This window comes from Rhinolophus sinicus, chromosome 5 (assembly GCF_057876585.1).
Source record: "Rhinolophus sinicus isolate RSI-liver-muscle chromosome 5, RSI-T2T, whole genome shotgun sequence".
NCBI classification, from domain to species: Eukaryota; Metazoa; Chordata; class Mammalia; order Chiroptera; family Rhinolophidae; genus Rhinolophus; species Rhinolophus sinicus.
The window spans coordinates 96,258,248-96,277,899 of NC_142505.1; the positions used below are offsets into that span (position 1 = coordinate 96,258,248).

At 38.1% G+C, this 19,652-nt stretch overlaps 1 protein-coding gene across 4 annotated transcripts; it reads right to left on the minus strand.

Moving 5' to 3' along the window:
- Positions 1-280: 280 nt before the first annotated feature.
- LOC109451943 (deubiquitinase OTUD6B-like) lies at positions 281-19,628 on the minus strand. 4 transcript variants are annotated; one of them, XR_016021377.1, is made up of 4 exons: positions 13,220-13,378; positions 4,284-6,539; positions 2,681-2,845; positions 281-1,382 (listed from the first exon to the last, which is right to left on the minus strand). XR_016021377.1 is itself a non-coding variant. In XM_074313859.2 (3 exons), exons 2-3 carry the CDS (start codon positions 13,264-13,266, stop codon positions 11,896-11,898), a joined length of 897 nt encoding a protein of 298 aa, XP_074169960.2. In that variant the 5' UTR covers positions 13,267-13,378; positions 19,490-19,628; the 3' UTR covers positions 6,547-11,895. The 4 variants fall into 4 exon arrangements, 1 of the variants encoding a protein (XP_074169960.2); XR_016021375.1 differs by lacking the exon at positions 2,681-2,845; XR_016021376.1 differs by having other exon boundaries at positions 2,681-6,539.
- Positions 19,629-19,652: the final 24 nt, after the last annotated feature.

A 19,652-nucleotide genomic window follows, 5' to 3' on the forward strand; every position in this document is an offset into this window, starting at 1 on the left:
GTGGGGACTCAAACCCTGGGCTAAGAAGGTTCTTGGCTTCACATACGAAAGAATTCAAACGTGAGCTGACAGAGAGTTTAAAGTGAAAGTAAGTTTATTTAGCAGAGAGTAAGAAAGGAAAGACCACCCAACAGAGTGGCAATCTCTAATCTCTACTGGAAGAAAGACCCCTTCCATCCACCGGGCTAGGGTTTTTGTGTTTTTTGTTTCCACGGAAAACTTCTCGGTACAGGGAAGTTCTGCAAGGTACAAGAGGAATAGACGCAGGTCTACCTTTAACTTTTTTTTTTTTTTTAAGATTTTATTGGGGAAGGGGAACAGGACTATATTGGGGAACAGTGTGTACTTCCAGGATTTTTTTTCCAAGTCAAGTTGTCCTTTCAATCTTAGTTGTGGAGGGTGCCGTTCAACTTCAAATTGTTATCCTTTCAGTCTTAGTTGTGGAGGGCGCAGCTCAGCTCCAGGTCCAGTTGCCGTTGCTAGTTGCAGGGGGCACAGCCCACCATCCTTTGCGGGAGTAGAACCGGCAACCTTGTGGTTGAGAGCCCACTGGCCCATGTGGGAATCAAACCACCAGCCTTCGGAGTTAGGAGCATGGAGCTCCAACCGCCTGAGCCACTGGGCCAGCCCCTACCTTTAACTTTTGTAAGGTAAAGCTTGTGGCTAGATTCCAATAGGTTTACTTACTGGAATAGTCATACTGGCATCTCTGCTCAATAGGCTATGGATGGGCTGTTCTGTGTGATTAACACCTGCCTGAGATCTGTGTCCTGGAGCGCATAGGCAGCAGGCTTGGAATCCAACCTCCTAGTTCCTTCTTCTATAACAGTCCTCATCCCCCTTTCCTATATTAATACCACCTTGAATGTTCTAGCTATATAGTCTACTGGTCATTGACCATGGATGGATTAATCAATTTATTCTATCTTCCATAGTGATGAGTCCAGGAAGGACCCAGGACCCAACTCAAGGCTCAACAATCAGGGCAAGACTCAACACCAGAGCTTTGGACTGAACTATAGGGAGAGCCGGTTCTCTTTCCTGCTAAACCTAAAAAGGAATCCTGTAATTTCAGAGACTACTGGCAGCCATCTTGGATCCAGAAATGAAGAGCCAACCTCAAAAAATTGCTAAAGCCAGTAAAAGGACCCACGGCATAAGAATAAACCAGGACCTGGTCACAGCGTCTGAGCCCTGATCTAAGCCACATCTGAAGCCGGCATGTCCATCCCCCATCCTTTAATTATATCAGACAATAAATTACCTTGTTTGCTTCAGCCAGTTCGGGTTGCGTTTTCTCTTATTTGCAGTTGAGAGTCCCAAGGCGTTCAGTCCTCATAATATGGTAGTCAGTGTAATATATTATGAAGACAAGGAAGCAACTAAAAAAATAATGGTAAGTGCAGAAACATAATTGTACAACTTAACAAATCATTGTAAAACAGAACCATTCAACTACTATCCAGAAATAGAAGCTTGCTAACACCCCAGAAGCCCCCCACGTACTCCTTCCCATTCACGACTATCTGACCTGACTTTAACAGTCACTTCTTTTCCTCTGACTACCTAAGTATGAGTCCCTAAATACAGTAGTTTAGTTTTGCCTGTTCTTGAATTTCATACCCTACGGTATGCACTCTTTGGTGACTTGCTTTTTCTGCTTAACATTGAGATTGTTAGGTTCTTGCGCAAAACCACAGTCCATTCATTTTCATTGCAGTAAAGAGTATTATCATATGAATATAACATTGTGTATTTATTTATTCTGTTAATGAACATTTGGGTTAATGAACACCCAAATTCCAGTTTGGGGCTATGACCAGGTATGCTGCTATCAGCATTTTGGGACTTGTCTCCCGGTGCACATGTGCATGCATTTCTCTTGAAGAGAACTGCTGGGCTGCAGGGTCAGCACCCGCTTACGCTCCCAATGGCGAGATCCAGCAATCTGTGCGAGTTCTTATTGCTCTATATTCTAGCCTATAACTAGTATTGCCATGCTTTTTAATTTTAGCCATTCTAGTGGGGTTTTTAACTTGCATCTCCCTGATTGCTAATGAGGCTGAGTATTTTTTCACATTGATTGGCCTTTCGGACTTCTTCTTTTGTGAATTGCTAAAGTCTCTTACCCAATTTTCTCCTGGGTTGTTTGTCTTTTGCTTTTTGTTTTGTAATCCTTTGTATATTCTGAATGCAAGCCCCTTGTCAATTATACCCAAGGCAAAAATTTTCTCTTGTTCTGTAGCTTCCCTTTTCATTCTCTAAACGAACAGAAATACTTAATTCACATTTAATATATATTTTTTATGTTTAATGCTTCTTTTTTTTAAATTTTATTTTATTAAATTTATTGGGGTGACAATTGTTAGTAAAATTACATAGATTTCAGGTGTACAACTCTGTATTACATCATCTATAAATCCCATTGTGTGTTCATCACCCAGAGTCAGTTCTCCTTCCATCACCATATATTCGATCCCCCTTACCCTCATCTCTCATCTCCCACCCCCCATCCCCCACCCCCCTTACCCTCTGGCAACCACTAAACTATTGTCTGTGTCTATGAGTTTCTGTTTCTCATTTGTAATGCTTCTTTTAAGCCTGTTTTACCCCAGCTTTACAGAGCCATCATGTCATAAATTGAGTGTGCATATCTGAGTAGATCTGTTTCTGAACTCACTATTCCATTGCGCTGGTTGGTTTGTCTGTCCTTGCACCAATACCAAACTGCTTCAATTACTCTAGGTAAATAAGAAGAATCGATATGTGGTAGAGCAAGTCCTCCTATTCGTTTTTCCTTGTTTTCTTCAAAAGGATCTTGGCTCTTTGCATTTCTTTATCAATTCTGGAAACAAATTTGGAATTTTAGCTTATCGAGTTTCCCAAGATCTCGTTGGGACTTTTAATATTCAACACAGAGGTTTTGCATATCTTTTATTACATTAATTCCTAGATATTTTATGTTTTTGATGCCACTGGTCATTTAAATTTTATGTTAGTCTTTGCATGTGACAGTAACTAGAGTTACTATCGCCAAGAACTTCCAATCCCTTGGGATTGGGGACAGACACATAAATGTTCTTAATAGAGTGGAACAGATTAGTTATGATAAAGGTAGGCAAAGGTTACCATGGAAATACAATTGGAAGGGATTAGCCCATTCTGTGGGGTCACAGGATGGAAGGAAGGGAAAGGCATCCTAAGCGTTGAAAAATAGACAGGAGTCAGCTAGGTGAGTACAGAGTGAGGCAAAGAGGAGGGGGCATGAGTATGCATTTCACATACACAGTTCAGGGCATGTTAACACAGGCACTTTCTGACTCAGTGTGAGATGCAGCACCAAAGCAGTAGATTCAGATGCCAGCATGGAGATGAAGCAAATCCTCCTGTGGGCATAACTAGAATGTGAACAAACTAGTTCCAAGAAGACTCCCGGACCCCTTTAGCCAGATAAGGTCATCAAATAGTGCAAAAATGTGAGCGGAGCGAGGATTTGGGAAAGGTTTCTTTGGAGGGGGCTGCCGCTGTCAGTCCTGTCGAGCAAAGAAGGCATCATAGGGGATGCTGCCTCCTTCTGCTCTGGTCTAGTGGTGGTGAGACCTTCCAGGAAGTGGGGTGAGGCAATCCATTCTGCTGTTCCTGCACCATGCTGACCTACGAAAATTCCCTGGGGCCTTCTGACACCCTATGTGTGATATTTGGTCTTTGTTCCTGGTTCCCTGCACAGAGCTTCTAAAACCCTAGGAACTTCCTATAGGAGTAACAAGCCCCTTTTCACCATACCTGAATTTATGCTAATGAGGTGATTCTTGGCCTTTATTAGGTTGGTACAAAAGTCACAGCGGTTTTTGCAATTATTTCTCTTTTAAACCGTAATTACTTTTGCACCAACCTAATAGATGGCTTTAGGAAGAGAATTAGTCACCATACTCTTTTGTAGCCCCCTTGAAGCAAATTAGCTATATTGTGTCTTTCTCTTTATTATACATACATCATATTTTTAAAAGCTACATGATATTCTATTGTTTGAATATACCGTAATTTATGAACTTTATCTCCCACTGTAAAACACTTAGGTTGTTTTTCCTGTTATACAATTGTAAACACTATTGCTGTCAATATCCTTACATAAACTCTTTTGTAAACTTGTGCAATTATTTTCATGGGATTAATTACTAGGTGACAAAATTCTGCTCAAAGAGTATACATATTATATTAGTTTTCTAGGGCTGCTCGAGCGAAGTACCACAAACCAGGTAGCTTTAACAACAGAAATTGCTTACCTTACAGTTCTGGAGGCTGGAAGTCCAAGATCAAGCTGTCAGCAGGGTTGTTTTCTTCTGGGGGCTGTGAGGTAGAATCTGTTCCATTTCTCTCTTCTAGCTTCTGGTGTTTTGCTGGCAACCTGTGGCGTTCCTTGGCGTATGCTGTGTCACTCTGAGTTCTGTCTTAATCTCCATATACTTGTAGCATTCTCCCTGTGTTTCTATCTGTATCCAAATTTCCCTTTTCTATAAGGACACCAGTCATATTGGATTAGGGGTCCACCCTACTCCAGCAGGACCTCACCTAGAATGATCCTATTTCCAAATAAGGTGACATCCTGATGTACTAGGTGTTAGGATTCCAACATATGAATTTTTTTTTTGGGGGACACAATTCAACCTAAAACATATCTGTAAGACTTTCAATATATGTTACCAAATTTTTAGAGTGCATCTTTGAGAGCTGTAAATGAGGTAGCACTGACAGGACTTGATGGTCCCATTATATCTGGGGAAGGGATGGGAGGAAAGGAGTAGAATTGAGTGATTTCTAAATATTGGACATGGGCAACTGAGTAAAATACAGAGCAATTATACTGGGAGAGGGAGTTTGGTAGGTGATGAGTTAAGTTTTAGACAGACTGAGTCTACGGCATTATGGAACAAGCAAGTGGAAATGTCTAATCAGTAGCTATATACGTTGGTCTGGAGTTTAGGAAAGACAAATTTGTGAATCATCATTACTTAAGTGGAAGTTGAAAATCATGGGGATGGATGAAATCACCCACTGAGATTGCCAAGTAACATGATATATAAAGAGGACCAAGGACAGCATTCTAGAAAGCCCCATATTAAAAGGAGGTTTGGCGGATAAGAAGCTCATCGACGAGACTGGGGAGAAAGGCTTCAAGGATGAGGACATACACTACCATTTGAAGGATGAATAAGACTTTGAGACAAGAAAGCATTCGAAGCTTCAAGGGCGTGGTCTGAACAAAGGACTAGAGAACAGGAATGTGCATAGCATAGCATAGCCTGAAAACATCTGATAACCTGACAAGGCCGGAGACAACAAACAGTACAAGGGGGCAGGGAGGCGCGGACATGAGAAAGGGAAGGAAAATTAGGGCCAGCTGTGGGAGGTGTCTTGCACCTGTCATGGGCCTGTTAGTACTCAGATCCACCCCCGCCCTTTTCTGCTCACTTCGGAACCACAGGGTGCTGACACTGTGACCCGCATTTCTCAAGCTCCCTTACCCCCTGGCTTCATGGTTAGATTTGGCCAACAGGGGCACAGAAAGTAGACTGGAGGGCAAGAGGAGGGGAGAATGGAGAGTATTTCTCCCCTTCTCTCTCCTTTAGCAGCATCTCTGGCAGTGGCTGTGTCAAATCCACGATCCAGCTCTTGCTGGGCAGCTCTACCACGGCTCCAGTACTTTCTGGCAACTCTGGCTGCACAATCCATCCAGTTGTGCAGGAGCCTCCTCCGATATGTCCCAGATCCTGTCATGTACCCTGGTTCCTGGGCTCCAATGACGTCATCTCCTCTTGTGTCTTCTATCCCTAGGGATGGCGGTGGCTCCCTGCAGTTGTTGTTGATCTCTGAGATACCTCACCTTCCCATTTTCAGCTCTGCCAACATTGTGCAACTAGCTGTCCATATTAAATTCCTTCTGTTGTTGCCAGTTATTTTGATGACACTAATAATGTTACAACGAACTTGTTTATGTATTTCTCCTGGTGCATCTGTCCAAGAGTCCCTTTCTAAAGCATTTATCTTTAAGTAGAACTGCTAGATTGCCTACCTCCAGGCTTTTTTTACGCAAGAGATAAACAAGCCCATGGGAAAATGATTTCCAATCTCATACCATAATCAAAATTCAGTTCATATACATCAAATATGAAAGGTAAACTTAAAAACTATAAAAGAAAATATAGAGTATCTTTGGGACCTAAACCGGGTAAGAATTTCTTATACAAGACAAAAAAAAAGAAATGTTAAAACATTAAACAGCATTAGAATTAAGAACTTCTGTTGGACAAAAGACATAATAAAGAGAATGAAAAGAAAAAGCATAACAGGAAGAAGATAGGCACAACATATATAATGTAGAAAATTTGGAACAAGTTGAGCTGATGGCTGACCTTACAAGAGAGATTTGATCTTTACAAAGTGGCTCATTACAACCTATGGTGCCAGATGGGTACTGCACTTATCGTGGTGATCACTTCCTAAGGCATATACTTGTCTAATCACTATGTGTACCCCTGAAACTAATAATGTATGTCAACAATAAATGAAAAAGAAAAAAAAAGAAAATGCATCAGATCATCTCCAGTTTTAAATAGCTGCAACAAAAACAGATACATTATTAAAAATATATCAGCTAAATGAACAACGCAAGGTCTCAATAAAGGGTAGCTGGATGGAAATACCTATCTTCAGGAAAGCATAAATCTGCTTTCACAAGAAGCTAAAGGATGGAAAGAAAGAGTGAGTGAATTTAATAAACAGAAAAAACTTGCAGAAGAGGAGAGATTGGGCTGCTGTTTGTGGAGAAAAGAACATGGATGGGATCTTGGAATTATTGTATATAGTGAATGAATCAGACAATGGAGATTTCATAGAATATTAACAAATTGTTTTTTTACTGAGGTAAAATTCTCATAAAATTCACCATTTCAACGTTTACAATTCAGTGTCTTTTACTACATTGACAATGTATGCAACCATCCCCACTATCTAATTAGACATCCTGGTATTGGCATGTCAGTGATTAGCAACTTAATAGGAAGGGAACGGGCACAATGATCAAAGAGTAGGCAGCCAGTTCAGAGAGAGAACAGAATCAGAAATGAAATCTAGTTGAGAAATGGAAGGCTCACTGGAGCTGCGCATTAAAACAAAAACAAGCCAAGTCGGTAGCTAATTAAGCAAAGTTTGAGGTCTCATTTCTCATGGTCATAAAAGCATCATGTTGAGCTCAGTTGACACAGAAGAGATCTGCAAGGCATAGCACTAGACGTCAGGGGTGCTGACCATTGACTGGAAATAAAAACAGTGTGTCTAAAAAGCAATGCCAATAGAGGTTGCATTTCCCAGCCTTGATGAAGAAGCAGCAAGTGAGTTACCAAGGTCAGAGGTAGAGCACCAAGCAACAAAGTCTGGTTTTAAACAGACGGCTGCCAGTGATTTTCTCAAACCATGAGTAAAATGCAAAACATACAGTTTGTCCTTTTTTCTTTTGAGGTAAAACATTTCTAATCTGATATCCATAAGGTTGTGAGACTTAAATGAAATAATACATCTATGGTGCTTGCATGAATAAATAATAGCTGTTATCATTGTTAACTAGGAATATTATTATAGGAAAGTAATGAAAAGAAAAAAGAATTATAGGTTAGACTCACTATGCCAAAAACAGAATAATAACTGTGACTTATGTCAAAATTGGAGTTATTAAAATATAATCAATTCAGAGAGAGCAATTCTAAGAAAAAGTTAATAGACAGATTTGTGTTAATTTAAAATATGAAACATTTCAATATTTGAGAACCATGAACTAATTTGGAACTGATTAATACTTCTAATAGCTGTTAGTAACAGTGAAAGCATAAAATACATTTGCTTGTGGTAGAATTTAAAATCGATGTAAATCCAAAGAGCTGAGATATGGATGGAGAGGAAGAAAATAAATGATTTGCTTACTGATAAAATATGACTATCACTAAGGAATAGAGTGGATAAATAAATACTGAATTAACTAGAACGTTAAGGAGAGAAAAGAGTAATATTGAGACCCATCAGAAAGAGAATGTCATTAACTGTCAGTGTAAAACACACTTCAGGAGAGACTGTTTGACCTACAGGGAGGCCTCCTTCCCTGAGATTCCTTCCCAGTAGACAGGGGCAAGCTATGGCAAAACCTGATAGACATGTGACCTAAGTTAAACCAGTAAGATTTGATCCCGGAATTGTGGGGTTTGGAGCTGAGTGACACAGAGGCTGGGAGTCAAACTCATATTAATAGCAGCACTCTAGGGATAACATCTGTGGATTTCTTGTTAAGGACTTTAAGTTGCCTTGGTTCCTGGTTCAACAACATTCAACCAGTATCTATGTCAGGCACTGTGCCCCCTTACTTCCCTTCTTCCTTGCCCACTGTTTTGGCTCAACCTAGCCTGATGAGTTTCTTTTATTTAAAATCAGAAAAAATATTTCAATACAAATCACTTGAGGTAATATTTATACAGCACCAAGAAAAACATGTACCACTTTTACGTTATCAATGAATTCTAAATACTAAATGTAAATTTTCTATGAAGTTTACTTCAGTATGAATAATAAGGCTCTGGAAATTCTAGGAAAGATCAATGCAGACATAAGAGAAGCAAAAATAGCTATCAATAGAAAGAAAGAACATGATTGTTCCATTTGGTTTTATGAACAATGTACTATACGATCCTTATACTTCTCATTTTGCAAATGGAACATGGATGGAAACTGTCATAATCTAGCACAGGTTCATAGGTTTTTGTTAAAGGACTACTGAATTAAACCCTAGCGACTCTGAAATTTGGATTTAAAAACATCTTTTGCTTATTTAATAAGCTCATTTTTATTAACAGGGATTGAGGTCAGGGAAAATTGATTACCTTAAGTTCAAAGGGATAATTTTAGGCAAGGCTGCTTCTAGAATCCTGTCTAATGCTCTGTGGACAGAAACACATTGCTAAAGAAGTGTTCCCTGATGATGGGATGTCTGATGAATAAAACAATGGTAGGTTACTCATTACAGATAGCTTACTGGTGATCAAAGCCTGCTTTGTCATGCTGTAAATGTTTCGATTGTAACAGTCTAGACATTTCATTAATATTTATTGAAGCATGGGAGATATTAATGTATCCAATTATGAGTCACTGTGGATATAAAAAAAACAAACAAATGAAAATTGCCCTCATAATGTGAAATACTGTAACATAATAACGATTTGATGTTCTTGGTTGAGATTTCAAATTGAATGTTAATTAGGCGGCAATATATTACACTAAAATTTTCATCTCAGAAATAGTTCATTAGCCTGGAATTTGTGGGTAGGAACATTTCTCCCGTGACTGAGAAGGTATTATCTCCTACGCACATGACTTTGGATATAAACAAGAAGCACAAGTTTTACCATTAACACTGAGCGTTGGAACCTGACTGCAAGGCCATCTTTGGGGCCTGCTTTAGTTCTATACTATAGGGCAATGTCTCCTCTTTTCTTGACCTTTTCCCTATAAAATGATGGCAAAAGTAAATGAATCTAAATCTTTTGTCACCTGTAACTTTTATTAACTTAGAAATTTTCATTCTATTTACTTCATAAAAAAGTAATAATTTTCTATAATGAATACACATTATTTTTTTTAATTCATTTTATTCTTCTTTTGACAAACAGATATGAACAAAACTATATTATTCACTATAGTTATAGACACCCTTTTTTGCTTCACTTAAATAAGTTGTAAACATATTTAAGTGAATAAAATTCTTGGCTTAACACGTATTCTAGAACTCTAACATACTTTTCAACTTAGGACAAAAAAAAGCTTATGAAACTTCCATTAGATTAACATCATACAGCAAACTAAATTAGTATATCTGCTTTTAAATTAACATCTGCCATTTTTTAAAAACTTCAATTTTAGGTAACAGCTAAAATGATTTTTATCTGAACTTTTATGAAAGAACAGAAGCTAACCATATAAATCTTGTTCATAACCATATTGGCCCTTTAAAAAATAAAAAATAATAAAAATAAAAAAATAAACCTATAATCAAAAAACCTCTATTCATCTTTCTGGATAAAAAATAGCTACCAACAAGTTATTTTAGAATACTTTAAATATAGATGGAATTTATAATAACTAGATTTCATGATATCTGATTTTATTAATGCTTATCTTTTCATTTTAAAGTAACATTACTTAAAAACAAAACCAACATGTTTAGTATTTTATAATTTCATTATTTTATAAATTTCAGACCCCGAAAAAAACTCAGATCATGGCTTAAAAAAAAGGCAATCTTCAAAATATATTTTGACAGGCAGAATGGTTTTTAATCTCTTGAACTGGAATACCTTCCTGTAGTACTCTTGCTGTAGTTGACCAGCTTCCCACATTGTCAGCTGCTAGGCACATGAGATTGACAACCCATTTTTAGTATTATAAACTCCATATTTAATTGCAAAAATTAGTTGTATTCAAGGAGCAAAAACCAAATATTGTAAACTTCATGCTAAATGTTACTAGTTATTTCTAACTGGGAGAAAATAGATGCAACCAAAAAGATCTCGTTTTTCATAATACTCCCTTACATGTAAATTATCAGGCACATTTGTATATATGGGTACTATCTTCTTAGAAGGAATAGTATTGTGTGAAACCTAAACTCTGAGTTAGATAAGTCATTCACACCAAAAAGTACTGTATACTGATTTCACTATACAGTCTTGACTCCCAAAGAGTGGCTTTCAACATTATCCACACATGTAATACAAAAATTCTCAAATACTTGAGGTTAAGGAAAGGTTACATTAATAAGGCTAACAAAATAACAAGTCATAAAGATTTACTTTTAATCCTAGAAAATGAAACAATAGAGAAAAATTTTGTAAGACACATAGGAAAGAGGAAGAATTTGAAGTAAATTTGGCCTGGGATCCTTTTGCATTGCTATTCCTTCAACTCAGACAAATTAAAGAATAAGAGAGGCCACAAACTCTTTCTTAGTGGAAAAAGCTGCAAGGAAAGCAAAGCAGCTGAATAGTGATGAAGAAAACACAACAAAAGACATAAAAATTTGTAGTTATGAAGATAATTAAGAAATTATGGTACTAATTGAATTCTGAAGTTTAAGAAGCAACAAGTAGTAACAAATGAATTAGACAGTAATCTGTTGGGTCTTTTTAAGTTACACACAAATAAAAGGTTAACCTATAATTCTTTAGAGGTTTACATCTGACAAGGAACATCATCTAATTACCTTTAAATTTGTCTCATTTCTTAAAACTTAACAACTGATTCCCATCAGAAAAAAATAGTTTTAAATTCTTAATCATTAAAACAAGCTTCTTAGCTGCACTTTGATGGGGTTATAAAAAAGCTTCACAGAATTAATCCCATCAATACCAAAGTTACTGCAATAAAGTTCATTCATAAGCATCAAATGTGATATCACCATCACCACATTACCGCAATGACAAAGAGATTGAGTCATTTCATTTCTTCAAGAAAAATTACATTAAAATGGTTACTGAAAGCTTTTACTAAAACACTTTAAGATTTATTTCAACAGAATGTTCGGGAGATCCTATATTAATAAAAACATTAGCAAATAGGGTTGCATCTTGGTCTATAAATGATGTTCTCCATAATGGACTTGTGTTTTTTAAAATATCACTTCGGGGACACTGGTTAAAGTTTATCTCTGACATATTTTTTAAAAACCTGTTAGCAGCTTTGCTATAAAACCTGATTTAAGATAGCTGTATTTTTCAGTAACATTTAGAACAATCCAGCACTTGGTATGAATACTCATATCGGCATTCTGTACTAAAACATAGTTGTGCAACATTTTGTAAACTAGCTGCAATTTTCAGTAGCTCTGTTCACCAACCATGTAACAGAATTGTAATATTCTCCTAAATCATATGCATGTCTCATATATATAAGTATTAATGGTTTTGGGGGATATTCTTCGCCAACTACACTAGGAGGAGAATCTGCCTGTATTATCTCTATCAGTGTTTGTAAAATATGAGACAGGCCTCTTAGCTCAAGCTGACCTCCCCATGCAGCTGTGTTGATATCATCACAGTACTTTCCAAACTCTTCTGGAATATACATATCTCCTGTATTAGGGTTTGTTAACAATGGCAGAAATTCTTCCACATGGCTTTTCATACATTCAGCAGTCTGACTTCTTAAGGCAGCCACAGTCTGAGGGCATTCCTGTTCTTTCAGTTGCTCTTCAATGGCTCTCCACATACAGTGGCCATCAGATGGAATCTGTTTAATTTCCAACTGTCTAGCTGCCAATATTTCAGCAAGTTTTTCACTTTGTACATGTCTAGCTCCAGCTAGGTTCTCAATGTCAGCTTCAGCTATGCTTTCTTTCTGCTCCTTTTCTAATGCAGCTTTTTTGTCCCGTCTCTTTTGTGCTTTTGATATCCGAGGCAGCTGATTCTCAAGAACCAAGTTCGAAATGTTAGAAGTCAGCTTCCATTGTTCCAGTTCCTCTCTCTGTTTCTTTTCCATTTCTGCTACCAACTTAGCAACATCATCAGTGAGTTGCTTCCTCCTTTTTTCGTCATTCTTGGGAACAGCATTCCTCATACCTCGGATTTTGGCTTGCAAGTCCTTTTTCTCTTTGCGATGCCTTCTCACCAGCTTCTCCTCATCCAGGCCCTCCACCAACACTGCCTCCATAATCCTACGCATTATTTTTATAATTGGGAGAAATGAACTTTACTATTAGAATAAGTAGAATCAATTCACGATTTTTTTCATCCTGTTGGCTAATTTTTGGACCCTATATTTAAATTAAGCCTGATAATATCAGGCTTAAAATTGGGTTCTAGAGATCTAATGCACAACTTTGTGCCTGTACTTAACAATACTGTACTGTGCACTTAACATTGTTTGAAAATAGATCTCATATCAAGTGTTCTTAATCCAATAAAAAATTAAGCCTATATTATATACGTATGTTTTGTTTTCAAAATGAAGTTTTAAAAATCACTTTTTTCCTAATTATAAAAGTAATAACAGACACTTCCATTTCTGGGACAAGATAGAGTAGTTGCATTTCTTCCCATCCCTTCCGCTAAGGACAGCTCAGATGATATTATAAAAAAAAATACAAGAAGACTCTAAAAGGTGGAGGGAAGGCAGATTGGCTAGTTACCTTGAAAGACATGGCAGTGAGTTCCCTCGATCTTCTTTTGGCTTCATATTTCTTCATCTGGACACTGGAGATGTAGGCAACCCAGAAATGTCAGCAAGCTCAGACAGAAAATGCCCGCCAAAGCCTGCTCTCTGGACAAAGGACCAGGAAAGGTGTAGCCTAGCAAGGGAGAAAACATTTAGTTAATAACCACTCATGCAGAAAAGAATTAACATGGGAGGTGTGAGCACGCTGTTTGTACAGAGTCCTGCTCGCAAGGTTGGCCGTTGGCTGACATCTGGGAACTTCACTGGTAAACAATCCTTTACACTTAGGAATATTCAAGTTTTCCTAAATGATAAGGGTGTCTCTCTGTGCCTAGCATTCATGCAAAGGACGTGCTTATGCTGCACACCTGCTTTTCTTTTCGGAGTTTGGAATTGGTGCTAGGCAATGGGTACCTATATACCAGCTCCCCAAAAAACCTTGGGCACTGAGCCTCTGATGAGCTTCCCTGGAAGACAACACTTCATACTTGTCATAATTCATTAATGGAAAAGTTAAACACATTCTGGGTGATTCCACTGGGAGGGAACTCTTAGAATCTTGTGCCTGGTTACCTTTGGACTTCACTGCATTGTTTTTCCATTGGGCAAAATCTCATCTGTGAATACAACTACATACTGAGTCCTGTGAGTCCTCCTGGAGTGAATTATTGAACACGGGAGTGTTCTGGGAGACCCCTGACACGCTGTCAGACTCCAGCCAAATAGTCCAGAGAGGGTGGTGGTCCCTTCCTCCCTATGTCAGCAATAGTTCAGTGGGAAGCCTAGACTTTGACCCTTGCCAGGCTGCAATTAGGCACTCCAATCTCCCTGCCAGGATGGTATCAGAGAAGGCTGAGTGGGAAGCCAGAACTTTTACCATCTTCTAGTGGTAAGGAATTGCCCCCACCACACACACACCTCCCATAATGCCAGTGGAGGATATGTGGGGAGCAATGATGAGGCACCCCTCTAGTTGCCAACCAGGGTGGGATCAGTGGGGGGTCTGATAGAGACCTTGAACTCCCATTCCTGCACAACAGTAATGAGGCGTTCTTTCCTGCCCACCTGGGGTATCAAAGGAGGCCTAATAGGGAACCTGGACTTCTACCCCAACCGGGAAGTTACAAGGTGACATCTCCCTTCCCTGACCAATGCAGTGTTAGAGAAGGTCTGCTAAAACAGAAGATATGAGTAAGATTCAGCATCTCATAATGTAATTCCCAAAATGCTCAGTATATAACAGGAAAGTATTCACCATACCAACCACCAGGAAAATATCAATTTGAATGAGAAAAGACAATCAACAGATGCTAACACCTAGGTAACACAGATGTCAGAATTATCTGAAGATTTTAAAGTAGCCAGCATAAAAATGCTTCAATAAAAATTATGAACATGTTTGAAACAAACAGTCTCAGCAAAGAAAGAGTAGATACAAAGAAAAAACAAATGGAAACTTCAGAACTTAAAAATTACAATATCCTAAATTAAAAAAAAAAAAAAAAGGATGGGCTCAACAGAAGAATGGATAGAAGAATCAGTGAACCGGAAGACAGAACAATAGAAATGATCCAATCTGAACAATAAAAAGGAAATAGATTGAAAAAAATTAACAGTTTCAGGAATCTGTGGGCTATACCAAAAGATCTAACATTTGTGCACCGGATCCTGGAGAAGAAGAGAAAGAGGGCAGACCTGAAAAAGGATTTAAAGAAGTAATGTCTGAAAATTTCCCAAATTTGTCAAAAGACATCAACATACAGATTAAAGCAGTTGAATGAACCTCAAACAGAATAAGTAAAAATAAATCTCCACCAAGACACACCATAGTCAAATGGCTGTAAACTAAAGACAAAGAAAAAATTCCTGAAAACAGCAAGAAAGAAACAACAGCTAATGATTAGCAGGAAAAACAATTTGATGACAGCAGATTTCTCCCCTCAAACTAAAGAGGCCAGAAGGAAGTAGCACATTTTTTAAGTGCCAAAAGAAAAGAAGTGTCAATCCAGATTCTATATCCAGTGAAAATATCCTTTAGTAATGAAGGGGACGTCAAGACATTCACAAATAAAAGAAGCTTCAAAGCATTTTTCACCAACGACCTATCCTAAGAGAATGGATAAAAGAAGTTTCCTAAACAAAAAGGAAACGATAAAAGGAATCTTGAGATATTAGGAAGAACAATGGAAAGAGTAAAAACATGGGGAAACACAATAGACTTACCTTCTCCTCGAATTTTCCAAATTATGTTTGATGACTGAAGTAAAACTTTTAACATTATTTGATATGGTTCTCAATGTATGTAGAGGAAATAATTAAGACAATAATAAACTGGGGAGAGTAAAGGAACTTAAATGGAGGGGAGGTTTTTATGCCTCCCTGGAACAGGCAAAATGCTATCACCAGCAGACTGTGATGTTATGTACATATAATGTAATACCTAGAGCAACCACTAAAAAATTTATACAAAGAGATATACTCAGAAACATTACAGACAAATCAAAATGGGATTATAAAATCATGCTCAAGTAACCAACAGAAAGACAGGACAAATAGAAAAAAAACAAAAGGAACAAACAGAAAACAATAAAGTGGCAGACTAAAAAGCCTTAACATACCAGTAATTACATTACATACAAATGGTCTATTTTATTTGTCAAAGCCAAAAACTGGAAACAACCAAAATGTCCAATAGTTGAATGGTTAGACAAACTGTAGTAAACCCACACCAGCGAAACTTCCTCAGCCATAAAGGGAAATGGACTATGGATACACACAATAGCTTGAATAGATCTCAAGTGCCTTAGCTGAGTGAAAAAGGCCAATACTGTATGATCTTATTTACGTAACATCCTGGAAATGGCAAAATCATTTTCTAGAGAGAGAAAACAGATTAGTGACCAAGGCTTAGGAATGGTGAGAGGAATGGGGACGGGTGTAATTACAAAGTGGTAGCACAAAGGATATCTTTGTGGTGGGGGAAGAGTTCTGTATCTTGATTGTAGCGGTGGTTTTATGAATGTACGTGTGATAAAATGCCATAGAACTGTCCGCACACACATTATACCAAGTCAATGTCCTGGATTTGATATTGTACTATAGTTATATAAGACGTCATCATAAGACAAAACTGAATGAAACACATGATCTCGCTTTTTGCAACCTAATATAAATCTATAATTACTTTAAAATATCACATATAAACTATATATACATATGTGTATGTATCCAAAGCATAGAAAATATTTGCAAAGATAGGCATACAAATGAACAGTGGTAATGATACATCTGTAGTACTTGAAATTTTTAAAACACGGATGCCTTCATGAATTTCTTATATAAAAAGAATGTAAAATTATTGTAAAAAATTCAAGTACAGAAAAATATAAACAAGATGAAAGTCACCTGCTTTATGATGCCATCAAGATAATTTCATTAATTCATTTAACAAATACTTACTGAGTACATCATATGGTGCTATGAACTGTTAACATTTTGGTGCACATTTCAGAATTTTCCTGTGTATCCAGTTATATACAAATAATAATCATTCACTGATATTTATTATAAGCAAAATATGTATTATTATATAATATGCTCTCACTCCTTGACCTTCTATTCATTCATTATTCATCTATTCACCAAATATTTATTGAGTACCTGCTTCAGCCAACATCATGTGAGGCTCTGAGACTATAATGATGAATAAGCCAGACATGGTCTGTTTCCTCACAAAGCTTACCGTATAGTGAAAGACTGTCACTAAACAAGTTTTCTGAAAGGAATACACAATTACAGATTGTCAAGTTTGGACAATATGAACAATACTTTGAAACACCCAACTGTGCAAGGAAAGGATAGCAAGATATCATGTCATGTTTATGATGAAAATGAGCCAGTAGAGAGAGACGTTAAATGTACAAGAGGAAAAGAAAGGGATACTGGATTTATAGAAAGCTTCCTGAGAAGGAGCCAGAGCACAAATGTAAGGGTTGGCTTCAGGTGGAAGGAAAACTGCTACATTGAAATAGAAGCAAAAGAAGCTAGGACAAGTACAGATGAGATTTAGTTTGTAGATTTACAGCCAGAAACTGAGACAATTCCTCTTTGAAACCTTCTATTTTCTTAGCAAAATATAAGGCAATGTCATCTTCCAAAAGCAAGGATGTAAACTGGAAGATGTGAGGTTTGAAGGGAGTTCAGTTTTTAAAGTAGTCATTTGGGAAAGGAAGTTGAATAGAAAAGGGTAGTAAACTTACCAGGCTGAATTACCGGCCTGTAGAGTCTGTCCTATGGGGCAGAATGTAACCATTTTCAGCTCACTGATTGCACTCAGGAAAAAGGCAAGGTAATAAATAGGTATTAGAACAGAGAAACAAAGTAGCGAATTAAAAAAAAAAAAAAGAGGGTTGTTCCTCAACTGGAAGGAGGAAGAAAATGGTCTGAGAGAGAAAAGGGAAGGAAGAAAATAGGTCAGGGGAAGATGGAGATAAAAGCAGGGAGGTGGTGGATTTCTGGCCAGGGTACAGGAATGTCCTTTTGTCTTCCATGGCCACAGTGATAATTTATCATCTGATTTTGTGAAACTGGTTCCGTATTTCTTTTAGTCTTTTAGACCTGACAATCCATGGAAACCCTCTGGGGGAGTTCCCAGGCATCTTACTGCAGAGAAGTATGTTACTGCAGAGAAGTATGAGTGAGGCACAAGGATATCATCCTCCATGCATTAGAACAGAGGCTCTAGTGAGCAACAGGTGGCAGAAGTTTAGTTTTTTTCTTCTTACTGGTAGTTGTGTGCTGTTGTGAGCCCTTAGGTCCATTCTGTACTCATTCCTAGTTACCAAAGGTCCAGTTCCTTTACTCAAATGATATCTTTCAATCTACTCCAAGTGTTTTCTTAACATTATTTTTGATTTCATGAATGTTTAGCTAAATAGAAATGGACTTGGAGGAACTAAGATCTGGGCCAAAGAAAACTTAGAACCATCTGTTCGATGGACCATTTGTCCAAAACACTCTACCATTATTACTCTTGGAGAAATACTACTTACTAGTCAATACTTGGCGATTATTAAATTATCTACACTCTAGTAATACCAAACTTATCAGTCCCTTTATACAATGGCTATTCCATTATTAAAGAGAACTTCCTTATGAGTCCTGTTGCTTAGTATTAGTGAAGCTCAAAAGTTTTCGGTGACCTTGATGATTAACAAAAACAAGCTTCTCTTAATCACAATAGCAAGAAAATATAAAGTGGCCAAGCAGCTGGTTAGCACATGAACAAGGCAAGGAAGAGACTGGATTGAAAGAAAATTGTAACTCATTCTAGAGTCCAGTTCCTTTTCTTTTGAACATTAGTTTGGCTGGATTGCTAATGCATGATTTTTGTACAAGTTATTTTAATTTAGGGTTTTCCCTTCCTCTTTTTTTTTTTTTTGGGGGGGGGGGGAAGGGCAGCTTTCCTTTTGAAAATACACTTCGTTTTTTAAAATTACCAAAAGAGAGAGGGAAGTAAAATAGTGTGTGTCTTAACTAAAACATTGTTAAGAAACAAAACTTGGCTCTTTGCTTCCCTTCCATCACAGCCAAAAGGGAAACATATTACACTGCTGTCAAGCAGAAGTGAAAATACAGGTAATTCAAAGACTGGTACATATTTGGAAGTCAATGTTATTTTCGCATTTCCCTCCTCCTTTTTAAAACTTAGGATTTGTTTGACACCATGTACAACAATCTAGTGGACAATGATTTTTTTTCCTTTTTCTTTTCTGGCTAACAGGCTGTGGTGCACGTTGCTAGTTCGCTCTATGAACCAGATAGGGGCCGCTCTGCATTTCCATTCAAGTCTGGAATACTTTCGACAGGGTTTGTAATTGGCTTTCCTCGCATGCGGAGGGAAGATGGAACGGAGGTGGGGATGGGCGGGTGGAAATACAACTTGATACGATACTATAATCTCCAGGGCAGCTCGTATACTGAGATTTGTTTCTCTGGTTCTGAGTTGCTTAGGCTTGCACCTTCCCTTTCCTGACAATCCTCGGTTTCCCCTATGGACTGGGTCAATGGGTAGAATTCTAATGATTAGCTCCTGAAGCGACCAGTGTTGGTGGCCCCTGGTGCCAGAGAAGGGTCTCAAGTCTCCAGTCTTCAAAGGCGACCTTTCAGGTCCAATTCGGAACCTGGAGCAGGCCAACGAGTCCTAGTCCCGAGTTCCACGAAGATCTCAGCACACCCTACCCACCTCCGACTGCACGAAACAATACCGGAGACAAATCCCCGAAGCCCCGTCGCAGCTCCGAGCCCACAAGCGGGCGCATGCGCAGAACGGAGCGAGCGGACATGCCGTCCAGGGATCACAGGCGCCTGCACAGCGGTCACAGTCTCGGAAAGGCCTGGCTCCCCTG

Bases quoted from the DNA above. Each gene is read 5' to 3' on its own strand.
- LOC109451943 (XM_074313859.2), bottom strand. From the start codon at position 13,266: ATGAAGCCAAAAGAAGATCGAGGGAACTCACTGCCATGTCTTTCAAG. The intron at 12,746-13,219 runs GTAACTAGCCAA...AATAATGCGTAG, and splicing joins TCACTGCCATGTCTTTCAAG to GATTATGGAGGCAGTGTTGG.